This window comes from Pseudophryne corroboree, chromosome 3 (genome assembly GCF_028390025.1).
Source record: "Pseudophryne corroboree isolate aPseCor3 chromosome 3, aPseCor3.hap2, whole genome shotgun sequence".
Taxonomy (NCBI): domain Eukaryota; kingdom Metazoa; phylum Chordata; class Amphibia; order Anura; family Myobatrachidae; genus Pseudophryne; species Pseudophryne corroboree.
The window spans coordinates 35,121,274-35,135,466 of record NC_086446.1 but is presented as its reverse complement, the minus strand read 5'-3'; the positions used below and the strand labels follow the sequence as shown (position 1 = coordinate 35,135,466).

Genomic DNA, 14,193 nt, shown 5'->3' with positions numbered 1-14,193 from the left:
ATAAGATTAATCTTACGTTGAATCCATACAGAAAGAGACGAAACTTGCACTTTAAGGGTCGCCAGGTGGAGACATAGATCCAATCCTGCTTGTAAAATGGCAAGAGCTTTTGCCACCCTAAAGACTTCAGAATCGTGACCTCTGGGTGCACACCACCTAAAGTCCGATTGTCATATTCTGTAGTAAATCCGAGCTGAAGTAGGTTACGAGCCCTGAGCATGGTCTGCACCACCTGGCATGAGAAACCCCTTGAAGGGATATCTCAAGAGCCATGATATAAAAAACAGACGAGCCTGGTCTGTATGTAGACACGGTCCTTAAACAGATGTGGTCGTAGAGGCAGTCTGAGGGGGATTATCTACTGAGAGACCCTGAAGGTCTGCAAACCAAGAACGTCTTGGCGAATGTGGAGCTATGAAGATCATGCTGCCTCCTTCCTGCTTGAACTTGTGCAGTACCTGCGGAAGGAGTGATACCAGAGGGAAGACGTAGGTCAGACTTGAAATTCCATTGTACTGCCATGAGTGTTCTTGAAAGCTGCACTGGAATCTCTGCTGCTCATTAAAATGGCTGCCTGCTCTCTGAGGGAAGGAGGGAGACAAAGTACAGCTCAAGGGCGGTAAATCTGTGAGACTGATGCCCAGAGTTGGGGGGAGAGGCTACAGGCTCAGCGCCCACTCCCCTGTGCTGGCATCCACCCCAGGTACTCAGTGGGTGGTCTAGTTAAGCAGCTGCCAAGTTAGTATTCACGCCAGCGCCGGCGTCTGTATTCCCTCAAACGCAGACGGACCGCGATTTAGTGAAGCACAGGTTCCTTACCAGCCCTCTGATGCTGGCCACGCAGTCCCCGGGGTTCCTTCACGTGCGGTGCTAGTGCGCAAAGTGAGGTTCCCCTGCCGAGGAACCCACCACCAAAGCTGGATCCAGTGTGGTGTTCTGGCACCGGCGGGGGGACTTGTAGCTGCAGAGCTGAAGTCAAAAGACTTACAGCACTGTCAGCCCATCCAGAAGTAACAAAATTTAAAAATAAAAAGCTATTTGGAACTGCAAGAGCAGCCCCCTGCTGAAGTGCACCCGCTTCCTCCGGCCACCAACAAAAAACTGAAGTGCTCTGGCTGGAGGCGGGGTTACAGGAAGACGAGCTATGCATCCTGGGGGAGTTCACTACGGCTGGCCGGCGCTCGGGCTCCCGGCGACCAACATACCGGCGCCCGAGCGCCGGCTTACCGACAGTGTGGCGAGCGCAAATGAGCCCCTTGCGGGCTCGCTGCGCTCGCCACACTACGGGCACACTATTTTATTCTCCCTCTAGGGGGGTCGTGGACCCCCACGAGGGAAAATAAGTGTCGGTATGCCGGCTGTAGGGCTCCCGGCGCCGGTATACTGAGCACCGGGAGCCCGACCGCCGGCATACAGAAGACCACCCTCCGGGGGTACCCCGAAAGCTTTGCTGTTGGTGCCTGGACTCCACCCACCACCCATAACCCAAGGTTTCCCCTGTGGAACCCCATGAACCCTGCAGAAGAAAGAGTTAACAAAGGTAGGTTCTACCATAACTCTTATTTTCTTCTTCAGAGTCCATAGGGGGTCCACAGGGATGTCCCAAAGTAGTGTCCCCTAAGGGTGGGGACGTGCTTGAGCCTGGAAGACTCGTCTCCAAACCTAAGAAAAGTGTGGACAGAAGACCATGTGGCTGCTCTGCACAAAATGGAGGACTACATGATAGTGCCGCTAAATCAAACACTCTGGGAGCAGAGGCCATGGCAAGTAAAAAGAAAATCTTTTTGTGTCAGCCCCTTTGTTCCACTGTGTCCAAAGGTTCAAACGGAGCTTTTCTAATGCCTGTAGAACCAAAGACAAATCCCAAGGAGCCACCGGAGGGACAAATAGAAGCTGAATGCGGAGGACTCCCAGGAAGCAAGTTCTGATATCCGGTAGGGAAGCAATCTTTTGCTGAACCATATGGACAGAGCAGATATGTGTACTCTGAAGGACACTATGAGAAGTCCAATCCTACTTGAAGAAAAGCAAGCACTCTTGCAATTCTAAAATCAGAAGCATTGTAGCCTCCAGTTGATCACCACTGGAAATAGGTGTGCCAAATCCTGTAATTAATTCGGGTTGAAGCCGGTTTCCGTACTTTAATCATTGTCTGGATAATGGAGCTCGAGAAACCCTTTGATTTTAAAAGGGACTTCTCAAGAGCCATGTTGTCAAAGACAGAAGAGTCAGGTCCTGATGCAGACATGGACCCTGCATTAACAGATTTTTTCCTTAGAGGAAGTCTGAGAGTAGTGTCGATTGACAGACACTGCAGGTCTGCGAACCAAGGATGTCTTGGCCACTCTAGAGCTATGAGGAGCATTGTGCCTCCCTGCATGAACTTGCAAAGCACTCTCATAAGTAATGTGATTGGTGGAAAGATGAACATCATGTTGAAGTTCCACTGTACCGCTAGAGTGTCCACGAAGCTGGCTGCAGTATCCTGGGTCCTGGACCCGTATGCTGGAAGTTTGTGGTTGTGATGAAATGCCATGAGATCCACCTGTGGCAGGCCCCACCTGTTCACTAGATCCTGAAAGACTTCTGGATGTAGTGCCCACTTTCCTGAAAGTATGTCATGTCGGCTTAGGTAGTCTTCTTCCCAAATGAGAACTCCTGGGATGAATACTGCTAATATTGCCGGTACCTGATGTTCTGCCAATTGAGGATGTGCGACACTTCTTTCATGGCGGTTGCACTTTGCATGACTCCCTGATGATTGTGGTAGGCTACTGTTGTGCGTTATCTGATTGGATCTGAACTGGCTGGTTTTGAAGGCCCTGTGCCAGACCAAGCACCCTGTATACTGTCCTCAATTCCAGTATGTTGATGGGCAGGCGATGCATGAGGACTGTCCTTGAAAGGACAGTTGAGCGGTCACTGCACACCACCCACGAAGGCTGGAATCTGTGGTGACTTGTACCCAGTGAGGGATCCAAAATGGGCGGCCCCTGTTTAGGTGGGAAATCCGCAGTCCCCAACAGAGAGCCGAACCTCTTTTGTCAACACCACTGTCTGTGTTTTGAGATTATGATGCTGTCTGTTCTATTGAGACAGAATCTGGTGCTGAAGAGATCTAGAGTGAGATTGTGTGTACTCCACCATATCGAAGGTGGAGACCATGGTCCCCAGAACCAGCATTGTCTGAGTGTATGGACACCTGCCGGAGTTGAAGTAAACTGTGCAGCTGAGAGTGTCATTCTCTTGTCTGTTGTCCTTAAAACCAAGCTAGGTGTTAGGTGAGATCTGAACCCACATGCTGCCAATGGTCTGACGTGGGCTAGCATGGGCCAGGCGTCCCAGTTGTGTGTCTCATCTGCGCTGGCTCCTGTCCCTTGGCTCTCAGCTCTTTCTCCCCAGTGTCAAGTAAGTAGCTGCAGAGGGGGTGCGACCCACAGGAAGTAGACAGATGGGTAGAAGAAGGGCAGCAGCCAAGGCTGGATTGGGGGGGGGGGGATGCGGGAAGGGGGAGGCATGCAGGAGGCAGACACAGTGGGTGACGAACAGCTGCAGTCAGCAGGCGGCGCTGATGGTGCTGGCAGGGTGACTGCCCGCTCTGCTAGCCCAGCCACGAGGAGAGGGGAGGGGACTGTTGTGCTGCTCCTCTGGTTTGGGGGGTGGGGGGATGCTGTGCCACCCCTAGACATGTGCCTAGTGAGAAATCCGGCACTAGATATTCAGGGAGAAAGGACCCTCCTGAGACCTGCTGCAGGACGCACATGTAGCACCTGAGCATCTCACTGGAGAAGGAGGATTCAAATAATAAGATTTTACTCACCGGTAAATCTATTTCTCGTAGTCCGTTGTGGATGCTGGGAACTCCGTAAGGACCATGGGGAATAGCGGCTCCGCAGGAGACTGGGCACAAAAGTAAAGCTTTAGGACTACCTGGTGTGCACTGGCTCCTCCCCCTATGACCCTCCTCCAAGCCTCAGTTAGGATACTGTGCCCGGACGAGCGTACACAATAAGGAAGGATTTTTGAATCCCGGGTAAGACTCATACCAGCCACACCAATCACACCGTACAACTTGTGATCTGAACCCAGTTAACAGTATGATAACAGAGGAGCCTCTCGAAAAGATGGCTCACTACAACAATAACCCGATTATTTTACAATAACTATGTACAAGTATTGCAGATAATCCGCACTTGGGATGGGCGCCCAGCATCCACTACGGACTACGAGAAATAGATTTACCGGTGAGTAAAATCTTATTTTCTCTGACGTCCTAGTGGATGCTGGGGACTCCGTAAGGACCATGGGGATTATACCAAAGCTCCCGAATGGGCGGGAGAGTGCGGATGACTCTGCAGCACCGAATAAGAGAACTCCAGGTCCTCCTCAGCCAGGGTATCAAATTTGTAGAATTTTGCAAACGTATTTGCTCCTGACCAAGTAGCTGCTCGGCAAAGTTGTAAAGCCGAGACTCCTCGGGCAGCCGCCCAAGATGAGCCCACCTTCCTTGTGGAGTGGGCATTTACAGATTTTTGGCTGTGGCAGGCCTGCCACAGATTGTGCAAGCTGAATTGTACTACAAATCCAACGAGCAATAGTCTGCTTAGAAGCAGGAGCACCCAGCTTGTTGGGTGCATACAGGATAAACAGCGAGTCAGATTTTCTGACTCCAGCAGTCCTGGAAACATATATTTTCAGGGCCCTGACAACGTCTAGCAACTTGGGGTCCTCCAAGTCCCTAGTAGCTGCAGGCACCACAATAGGTTGGTTCAGGTGAAACGCTGAAACCACCTTAGGGAGAAACTGAGGACGAGTCCTCAATTCCGCCCTGTCCGAATGGAAAATCAGATAAGGGCTTTTACAGGATAAAGCCGCCAATTCTGACACGCGCCTGGCCCAGGCCAGGGCCAACAGCATGACCACTTTCCATGTGAGATATTTTAACTCCACAGATTTAAGTGGTTCAAACCAATGTGACTTTTGGAACCCAAAAACTACATTGAGATCCCAAGGTGCCACTGGAGGCACAAAAGGAGGCTGTATATGCAGTACCCCTTTTACAAACGTCTGAACTTCAGGGACTGAAGCTAGTTCTTTCTGGAAGAAAATTGACAGGGCCGAAATTTGAACCTTAATGGACCCCAATTTCAGGCCCATAGACACTCCTGTTTGCAGGAAATGTAGGAATCGACCCAGTTGAAATTCCTCCGTCGGGCCTTACTGGCCTCGCACCACGCAACATATTTTCGCCAAATGCGGTGATAATGTTTTGCGGTTACATCCTTCCTGGCTTTGATCAGGATAGGGATGACTTCATCCGGAATGCCTTTTTCCTTCAAGATCCGGCGTTCAACCGCCATGCCGTCAAACGCAGCCGCGGTAAGTCTTGGAACAGACAGGGTCCTTGCTGGAGCAGGTCCCTTCTTAGAGGTAGAGGCCACGGATCCTCCGTGAGCATCTCTTGAAGTTCCGGGTACCAAGTCCTTCTTAGCCAATCCGGAGCCACGAATATAGTGCTTACTCCTCTCCATCTTATAATTCTCAGTACCTTGGGTATGAGAGGCAGAGGAGGGAACACATACACTGACTGGTACACCCACGGTGTTACCAGAGCGTCTACAGCTATTGCCTGAGGGTCCCTTGACCTGGCGCAATACCTGTCGAGTTTTTTGTTGAGGCGGGACGCCATCATGTCCACCTTTGGTTTTTCCCAACGGTTTATAATCATGTGGAAGACTTCTGGGTGAAGTCCCCACTCTCCCGGGTGGAGGTCGTGTCTGCTGAGGAAGTCTGCTTCCCAGTTGTCCACTCCCGGAATGAATACTGCTGACAGTGCTATCACATGATTTTCCGCCCAGCGAAGAATCCTTGCAGCTTCTGCCATTGCCCTCCTGCTTCTTGTGCCACCCTGTCTGTTTACGTGGGTGACTGCCGTGATGTTGTCCGACTGGATCAACACCGGCTGACCTTGAAGCAGAGGTCTTGCTAAGCTTAGAGCATTGTAAATGGCCCTTAGCTCCAGGATATTTATGTGAAGTGATGTCTCCAGGCTTGACCATAAGCCCTGAAAATTCCTTCCCTGTGTGACTGCTCCCCAGCCTCGCAGGCTGGCATCCGTGGTCACCAGGACCCAGTCCTGAATGCCGAATCTGCGGCCCTCTAGAAGATGAGCACTCTGCAACCACCACAGGAGGGACACCCTTGTCCTTGGTGACAGGGTTATCCGCTGATGCATCTGAAGATGCGACCCGGACCATTTGTCCAGCAGGTCCCACTGGAAAGTTCTTGCGTGGAATCTGCCGAATGGGATTGCTTCGTAGGAAGCCACCATTTTTCCCAGAACCCTTGTGCATTGATGCACTGAGACTTGGCTCGGTTTTAGGAGGTTCCTTACTAGCTCGGATAACTCCCTGGCTTTCTCCTCCGGGAGAAACACCTTTTTCTGAACTGTGTCCAGGATCATCCCTAGGAACAGAAGACGAGTCGTCGGAACCAGCTGCGATTTTGGAATATTGAGAATCCAACCGTGCTGCCGCAACACTACCTGAGATAGTGCTACACCGACCTCCAACTGTTCCCTGGATCTTACCCTTATCAGGAGATCGTCCAAGTAAGGGATAACTAAAACTCCCTTCCTTCGAAGGAGTATCATCATTTCGGCCATTACCTTGGTAAAGACCCGGGGTGCCGTGGACCATCCAAATGGCAGCGTCTGAAACTGATAGTGACAGTTCTGTACCACAAACCTGAGGTACCCTTGGTGAGAAGGGTAAATTGGGACATGAAGGTAAGCATCCTTGATGTCCAGAGACACCATGTAGTCCCCTTCTTCCAGGTTCGCAATCACTGCTCTGAGTGACTCCATCTTGAATTTGAACCTCTGTATGTAAGTGTTCAAAGATTTTAGATTTAAAATCGGTCTCACCGAGCCGTCCGGCTTCGGTACCACAACAGTGTGGAATAATACCCCTTTCCCTGTTGCAGGAGGGGTACCTTGATTATCACCTGCTGGGAATACAGCTTGTGAATGGCTTCCAAAACTGCCTCCCTGTCGGAGGGAGACGTCGGTAAAGCCGACTTTAGGAAACGGCGAGGGGGAGACGTCTCGAATTCCAATTTGTACCCCTGAGATACCACCTGAAGGATCCAGGGGTCTACTTGCGAGTGAGCCCACTGCGCGCTGAAATTCTTGAGACGGGCCCCCACCGTGCCTGAGTCCGCTTATAAAGCCCCAGCGTCATGCTGAGGGCTTGGCAGAGGCGGGAGAGGGCTTCTGTTCCTGGGAACTGGCTGATTTCTGCAGCCTTTTTCCTCTCCCTCTGTCACGGGGCAGAAATGAGGAACCTTTTGCCCGCTTGCCCTTATGGGAACGAAAGGACTGCGCCTGATAATACGGCGTCTTCTTATGTTGAGAGGCGACCTGGGGTAAAAACGTGGATTTCCCAGCTGTTGCCGTGGCCACCAGGTCTGAAAGACCGACCCCAAATAACTCCTCCCCTTTATAAGGCAATACTTCCATATGCCGTTTGGAATCCGCATCACCTGACCACTGTCGTGTCCATAACCCTCTTCTGGCAGAAATGGACAGCGCACTTACTCTTGATGCCAGTCGGCAAATATCCCGCTGTGCATCACGCATATATAGAAATGCATCTTTTAAATGCTCTATAGGCAATAATATACTGTCCCTATCTAGGGTATCAATATTTTCAGTCAGGGAATCCGACCACGCCAACCCAGCACTGCACATCCAGGCTGAGGCGATTGCTGGTAGCAGTATAACACCAGTATGTGTGTAAATACATTTTAGGATACCCTCCTGCTTTCTATCAGCAGGATCCTTAAGGGCGGCCATCTCAGTAGAGAGTAGAGCCCTTGTTTTGACAAGCGTGTGAGTGCTTTATCCACCCTAGGGGGTGTTTCCCAACGCACCCTAACCTCTGGCGGGAAAGGATATAATGCCAATAACTTTTTAGAAATTATCAGTTTTTATCGGGGGAAACCCACGCTTCATCACACACCTCATTTAATTTCTCAGATTCAGGAAAACTACAGGTAGTTTTTCCTCACCGAACATAATACCCCTTTTGGTGGTACTCGTATTATCAGAAATGTGTAAAACATTTTTCATTGCCTCAATCATGTAACGTGTGGCCCTACTGGAAGTCACATTTGTCTCTTCACCGTCGACACTGGAGTCAGTATCCGTGTCGGCGTCTGTATCTGCCATCTGAGGTAACGGGCGCTTTAGAGCCCCTGACGGCCTACGAGACGTCTGGACAGGCACAAGCTGAGTAGCCGGCTGTCTCATGTCAACCACTGTCTTTTGTAAAGAGCTGACACTGTCACGTAATTCCTTCCAACAGTTCATCCACTCAGGTGTCGACCCCCTAGGGGGTGACATCACTATTACAGGCAATTTGCTCCGCCTCCACATCATTTTCCTCCTCATACATGTCGACACAAACGTACCGACACACAGCACACACACAGGGAATGCTCTGATAGAGGACAGGACCCCACTAGCCCTTTGGGGAGACAGAGGGAGAGTTTGCCAGCATACACCAGAGCGCTATATATATATATATATATATATATATATATATATACAGGGATAACCTTATATAAGTGTTTTTCCCCTTATAGCTGCTGTATTGTTAATACTGCGCCTAATTAGTGCCCCTCTCTCTTTTTTAACCCTTTCTGTAGTGTAGTGACTGCAGGGGAGAGCCAGGGAGCTTCCCTCCAACGGAGCTGTGAGGGAAAATGGCGCCAGTGTGCTGAGGAGATAGGCTCCGCCCCCTTCTCGGCGGCCTTTTCTCCCGCTTTTCAGTGTAATCTGGCAGGGGTTAAAATTCATCCATATAGCCCTGGGGGCTATATGTGATGTATTTTTGCCAGCCAAGGTGTTTTTATTGCTGCTCAGGGCGCCCCCCCCTAGCGCCCTGCACCCTCAGTGACCGAAGTGTGAAGTGTGCTGAGGAGCAATGGCGCACAGCTGCAGTGCTGTGCGCTACCTTGGTGAAGACAGGATGTCTTCTGCCGCCGATTTTCCGGACCTCTTCTTGCTTCTGGCTCTGTAAGGGGGCCGGCGGCGCGGCTCTGGGACCGGACTCCATGGCTGGGCCTGTGTTCGATCCCTCTGGAGCTAATGGTGTCCAGTAGCCTAAGAAGCCCAATCCACTCTGCACGCAGGTGAGTTCGCTTCTTCTCCCCTTAGTCCCTCGATGCAGTGAGCCTGTTGCCAGCAGGTCTCACTGAAAATAAAAAAACCTAAAACTAAACTTTTCACTAAGCAGCTCAGGAGAGCCCCTAGTGTGCACCCTTCTCGTTCGGGCACAAAAATCTAATTGAGGCTTGGAGGAGGGTCATAGGGGGAGGAGCCAGTGCACACCAGGTAGTCCTAAAGCTTTACTTTTGTGCCCAGTCTCCTTCGGAGCCGCTATTCCCCATGGTCCTTACGGAGTTCCCAGCATCCACTAGGACGTCAGAGAAAAAGAGATTTATGGTAAGAATTTACCTTTGTTAAATTACTTTCTGCGAGGTACACTGGGCTCCACAAGGATAGACATTGAGGGTGTAGAGCAGGATCTTGATCCGAGGCACCAACAGGCTCAAAGCTTTGACTGTTCCCAGAATGCACAGCACCCTCCTCTATAACCCCGCCTCCCTGCACAGGAGCTCAGTTTTAAGTTAACCAGCCCAATGCAGTAGCAGGAAAAGAGACGACAACGGTTAGTAGCCACATACACCACACTCTCACGACAGGAGAAGTGTCAGCGGCTAATGCCATACCAACCCAAAGAAGCTAAGTGCATCAGGGTGGGCGCCTTGTGGAGCCCAGTGTACCTCGCAGAAAAAGATTTAACAAAGGTAAGTTCTTACCATAAATCTCGTTTTCTGCTGCGGGGTACACTGGGCTCCACAAGGATAGACATTGGGGATGTCCTAAAGCAGTTCCTTATGGGAGGAGACGCACTGTAGTGGGCACAAGAACCCAGCGTCTAAAGGAAGCATCCTGGGAAGCGAAGTATCGAAGGCATAGAACCTTATGAACATGTTCACTGAAGACCACGTATCCGCCTTGCACAATTGTTCAAGGGTCGCACCACGGCAGGCCGTCCAAAAAGGTCCAACAGACCGAGTAGAATGGGCCGTAATGTGAGCAGGAGCCGACAGACCAGCCCTCACATAAGCATGTGCAATCACCATTCTAATCCATCTGGCCAAAGTCTGCTTGTAAGCAGGCCAGCCCCGTTTGTGAAATCCAAACAGTACAAAGAGATAATTAGATTTCCTAATGGAAGCAGTTCTCTTCACAGATACGGAGAGCCCGTACCACATCCAAAGACTTCTCTTTGGGAGACAGATCAGGAGAAACAAGTGCCGAAACCACAATCTCCTGGTTAAGGTGGAACGAGGAAACCACCTTAGGTAAATATCCGGGACGAGTCCTAAGAACCGGCCTGTCACGGTGAAATATCAGATATGGGGAACTACAGGACAAGGCACCCAAATCCGACACTGTTCTAGCTGAAGCAATAGCCAGCAGAAACACCACCTTAAGGGAAAGCCACTTAAGATCAGCTGAACCAAGAGGTTCAAACGGAGACTCTTGTAACGCCTCCAAAACTACGACAAGTCCCAAGGAGCCACAGGCGGGACATAGGGAAGTTGGATACGCAACACACCCTGAGCAAAGGTATGCACATCAGGTAAGGTCGCAATTTTTCTCTGAAACCACACCGACAAGGCAGAAATATGAACCCTGAGGGAGGCTAGACGTAGGCCTAAGTCCAGGCCCTGCTGAAGAAAAGCCAACAACTTGGCTATATTAAACTTGGAAGCGTCATAATCGTTAGATGCGCACCATACAAAGTAAGAATGCCAGACCCTATTAGTAAATCCGAGCCGAAGCCGGTTTCCAGGCCCGAAACATAGTTTGAATGACCGCCTCAGAAAACCCTTTAGCTCTTAAGACGGAAGCTTCAAGAGCCACGCCGTCAAAGACAGCCGGGCTAGGTCCTGGTAGACACAGGGGCCCTGAACGAGGAGGTCTGGGCATTGTGGAAGCAGAATTGGACGCTCTGAAGATAGGCCCTGCAGATCTGAGAACCAGTGCCGTCTGGGCCACGCTGGAGCTATGAAAAGCAGAATTCCTTTTTCTTGCTTGAACTTCCGAAGTACCCTGGGCAGGAGTGACACCGGAGGGAACACGTACGGCAGCCGAAACCTCCACGACACTGCTAGCGCATCCACGAATGCTGCTTGAGGATCCCTTGTCCTTGCTCTGAAGACCGGACCCTTGTGATTGTGTCAAGACGCCATCAGATCTACGTCTGGAAGACCCCACTTTTCCACTAGGAGTTGAAACACTTCTGGATGGAGGCCCCACTCGCCGGCATGTACGTCCTGATGACTGAGAAAGTCCGCTTCCCAATTCAGGACTTCCGGAATGAAGATTGCCGATATGGCCGGTAGATGGCGTTCCGCCCAATGTAGAATCCGTGAGACTTCCTTCATTGCCAGACGGCTTCGAGTGCCGCCTTGATGATTTACGTAAGCCACTGTGGTGGCGTTGTCCGACTGCACTTGAACAGGACGGTTGTGAATTAAATGCTGGGCTAGGTTCAATGCATTGAAGACCGCCCGCAATTTCAGAATGTTGATTGAGAGGAGGGACTCCTCCTTGGTCCACCGACCCTGAAGGGAGTGTTGCTCCAGCACCGCACCCCAACCTCTTAGACTGGCATCTGTCATCAACAGGACCCAGTTGGATATCCAGAAGGGACGGCCCTTGCACAATTGTTGGTCCTGGAGCCACCAGAGCAGCAACAGACGGACCTCCGGAGTCAATGAGATCATTTGAGACCTGATCCGGTGAGGCAGGCCGTCCCACTTGGCTAGAATCAGCCTCTGGAGGGGGCGAGAATGGAATTGAGCATACTCCACCATGTCGAATGCTGATACCATGAGGCCCAGCACCTGCATCGCCGAATGTATCGACACTTGCGGACGAGAAAGGAAGCAATGAATCCTGTCCTGAAGCTTCAGGACTTTCTCCTGACACAAGAACAACCTCTGGTTGTGAGTGTCCAATAGCGCTCTCAGATGCACCATGCTCTGAGCAGGGATCAGGGAGGATTTCTTACAGTTGATGAGCCACCCGTGGACTTGTAGAAACCGGACCGTCATATCTAGATGATGTAGTAGTTCTGGGGAATTTGCCAGGATTAACAAGTCGTCCAGATACGGCAGTATCCTGACCCCTTGACGGCGAAGTACCACCGTCATCACCGCCATAACTTTGGTGAAGACTAGCGGAGCCATTGTTAAACCAAAAGGTAACACCCAAAACTGGTAATGGAGGTTGCCAATAGCAAACCGCAGGTATTGCTGATGAGACGCTGCTTTAGGAATATGCAGGTAAGCATCCTGTATGTCCAGGGAGACAATGTAGTCCCCAGGTTCCAAGGCCAGAACTATAGAGCGAAGGGTTTCCATACGGAACTTGGAGCCCTTCACAAACCTGTTCAATGCCTTGAGGTTGAGAATGGGCCGGGAGGACCCATTCGGTTTTGGGACTAGAAACAGCGGAGAATAGTACCCCTGGCCCCTCTGCGCAAGATGCACCTGTACTACCACTCCTGTATCCAGGAGGGTCTGTACCACCGAATGCAGAGTGTTTGCCTATGCCTGGGCCAACGGGACATCTGTCTGGCAAAATCGATGAGGGGGTCGGTTTTTGAAGGCTTTGGCATAACCTCGAGGGACGACTTCCCGTACCCAGGCATCTGAAGTGGTCTTCAACTATTCCTAGGTATACCCAGGGGGAGGCCCGCTCCGTCATGCGGCAGGCTTATCGGCCTTGGAAGCTGGCTGACGGGCCGCCCAGGCTCTTTTTGGCTTTGGCTTACCAGGTTTGGAAGTGCAGGCCTGCTTGTTGTACGCCTGAGCTTTTGCTTCACCTGAAGGATGAAGGGGCGAAAGGAAGTACCTTTAGCCTTCGACACAGAAGGAGCGGTACTTGGCAGACAGACAGTTTTGGCAGTATCCAAGTCAGCCACTATCTTATTTAAGTCTTCCCCAAACAGAATATCTCCAGGGTTTTTCTAAAGTCCAGATCCACAGACCATGATCTCAGCCACAATATCCGGCGAGTCAGGACTGACGTAGTAGAGGCCTTGGCTACTAAGATACCGGCATCAGAAGCCGCCTCTTTAGTATAGCGAGAAGCTGTGACAATATATGACAAGCATTGTCTAGCATGGTCAGAAGAGATTTCAGCTTCTAACTCCAAGACCAATGCTTCAATAGCCTCTGCAGCCCATGTTGCTGCAATAGTGGGTCTTTGTGCAGCACCCGTGAGGGTGTAAATCGCTTTAAGACAACTCTCTACACGTTTATCCATAGGCTCTTTTAGAGACGTGACGGTAGTGACAGGTAGAGCTGAGGAAACCACCATCCTAGCCACATCTGAGTCTACTGGTGGAGGCGTTTCCCAAGACAGCTCTGGTGCGAGGGGATAGTGGGTCAGCATCTTCTTTTGAGGCACAAACTTCATACCCGGGTTTTCCCAGGGTTCCCGACGTATATCCACTAGGTGATCAGAGTGAGGTAAAACTTGTTTAACCACCTACTGACGCTTGAACCTATCTGGTTTCTTAGGAGGGACGGATGGCTCGGGATCATCCGTAATCTGTAGAATTAATTTAATAGTCTCCAAAAGATCAGGAACATCCACATGTAAACTACCCTCCCCATCAGCAGTATCTGAGTCAGAACCTGTGGGGTCAGTGTAAGTGCCGTCTTCATCAGACGAGGTGTCAGTGACAGCAGTGGATTGTGAGGAGACAAACGCTTGCTTAGAGGACCTCTTGGACTTAGGCGAGCGATGGTCAGACTTTTTAGTAGTCAGGGACTTGTTCAACTTCTTCAATTGAGCAGATAAATCGTCCGACCATGGCGGGTTAGCTGCAGGGACCACACACGGTTGTACCGGCATTGAGGGTCCCATAGGGGGTGTTAGTTTATTAACTAGCGTATATAGAAGCATGGAAAAAGCAGCCCATGGTGGGTCATTATGTACCTCCGTTGCCAAGGTCCCACTGGGGGGGCAAGGAGCCTCCAGAACCAGAGCCCACAGCTGCTATATTCTCCTCATAGGGATCTGTGGCTTCAGCAACACCGGCA

At 50.9% G+C, this 14,193-nt stretch overlaps 1 protein-coding gene across 1 annotated transcript in view; it reads right to left on the bottom strand.

The window, feature by feature from the left end:
* Positions 1–14,193, bottom strand: part of LOC135057114 (uncharacterized) — a 123,909-nt gene that overhangs the window by 13,112 nt on the left and 96,604 nt on the right. The window contains 1 exon segment of the mRNA XM_063963013.1: positions 12,918–12,968. Within this exon segment, the coding sequence (XP_063819083.1) occupies positions 12,918–12,968 (51 nt within the window).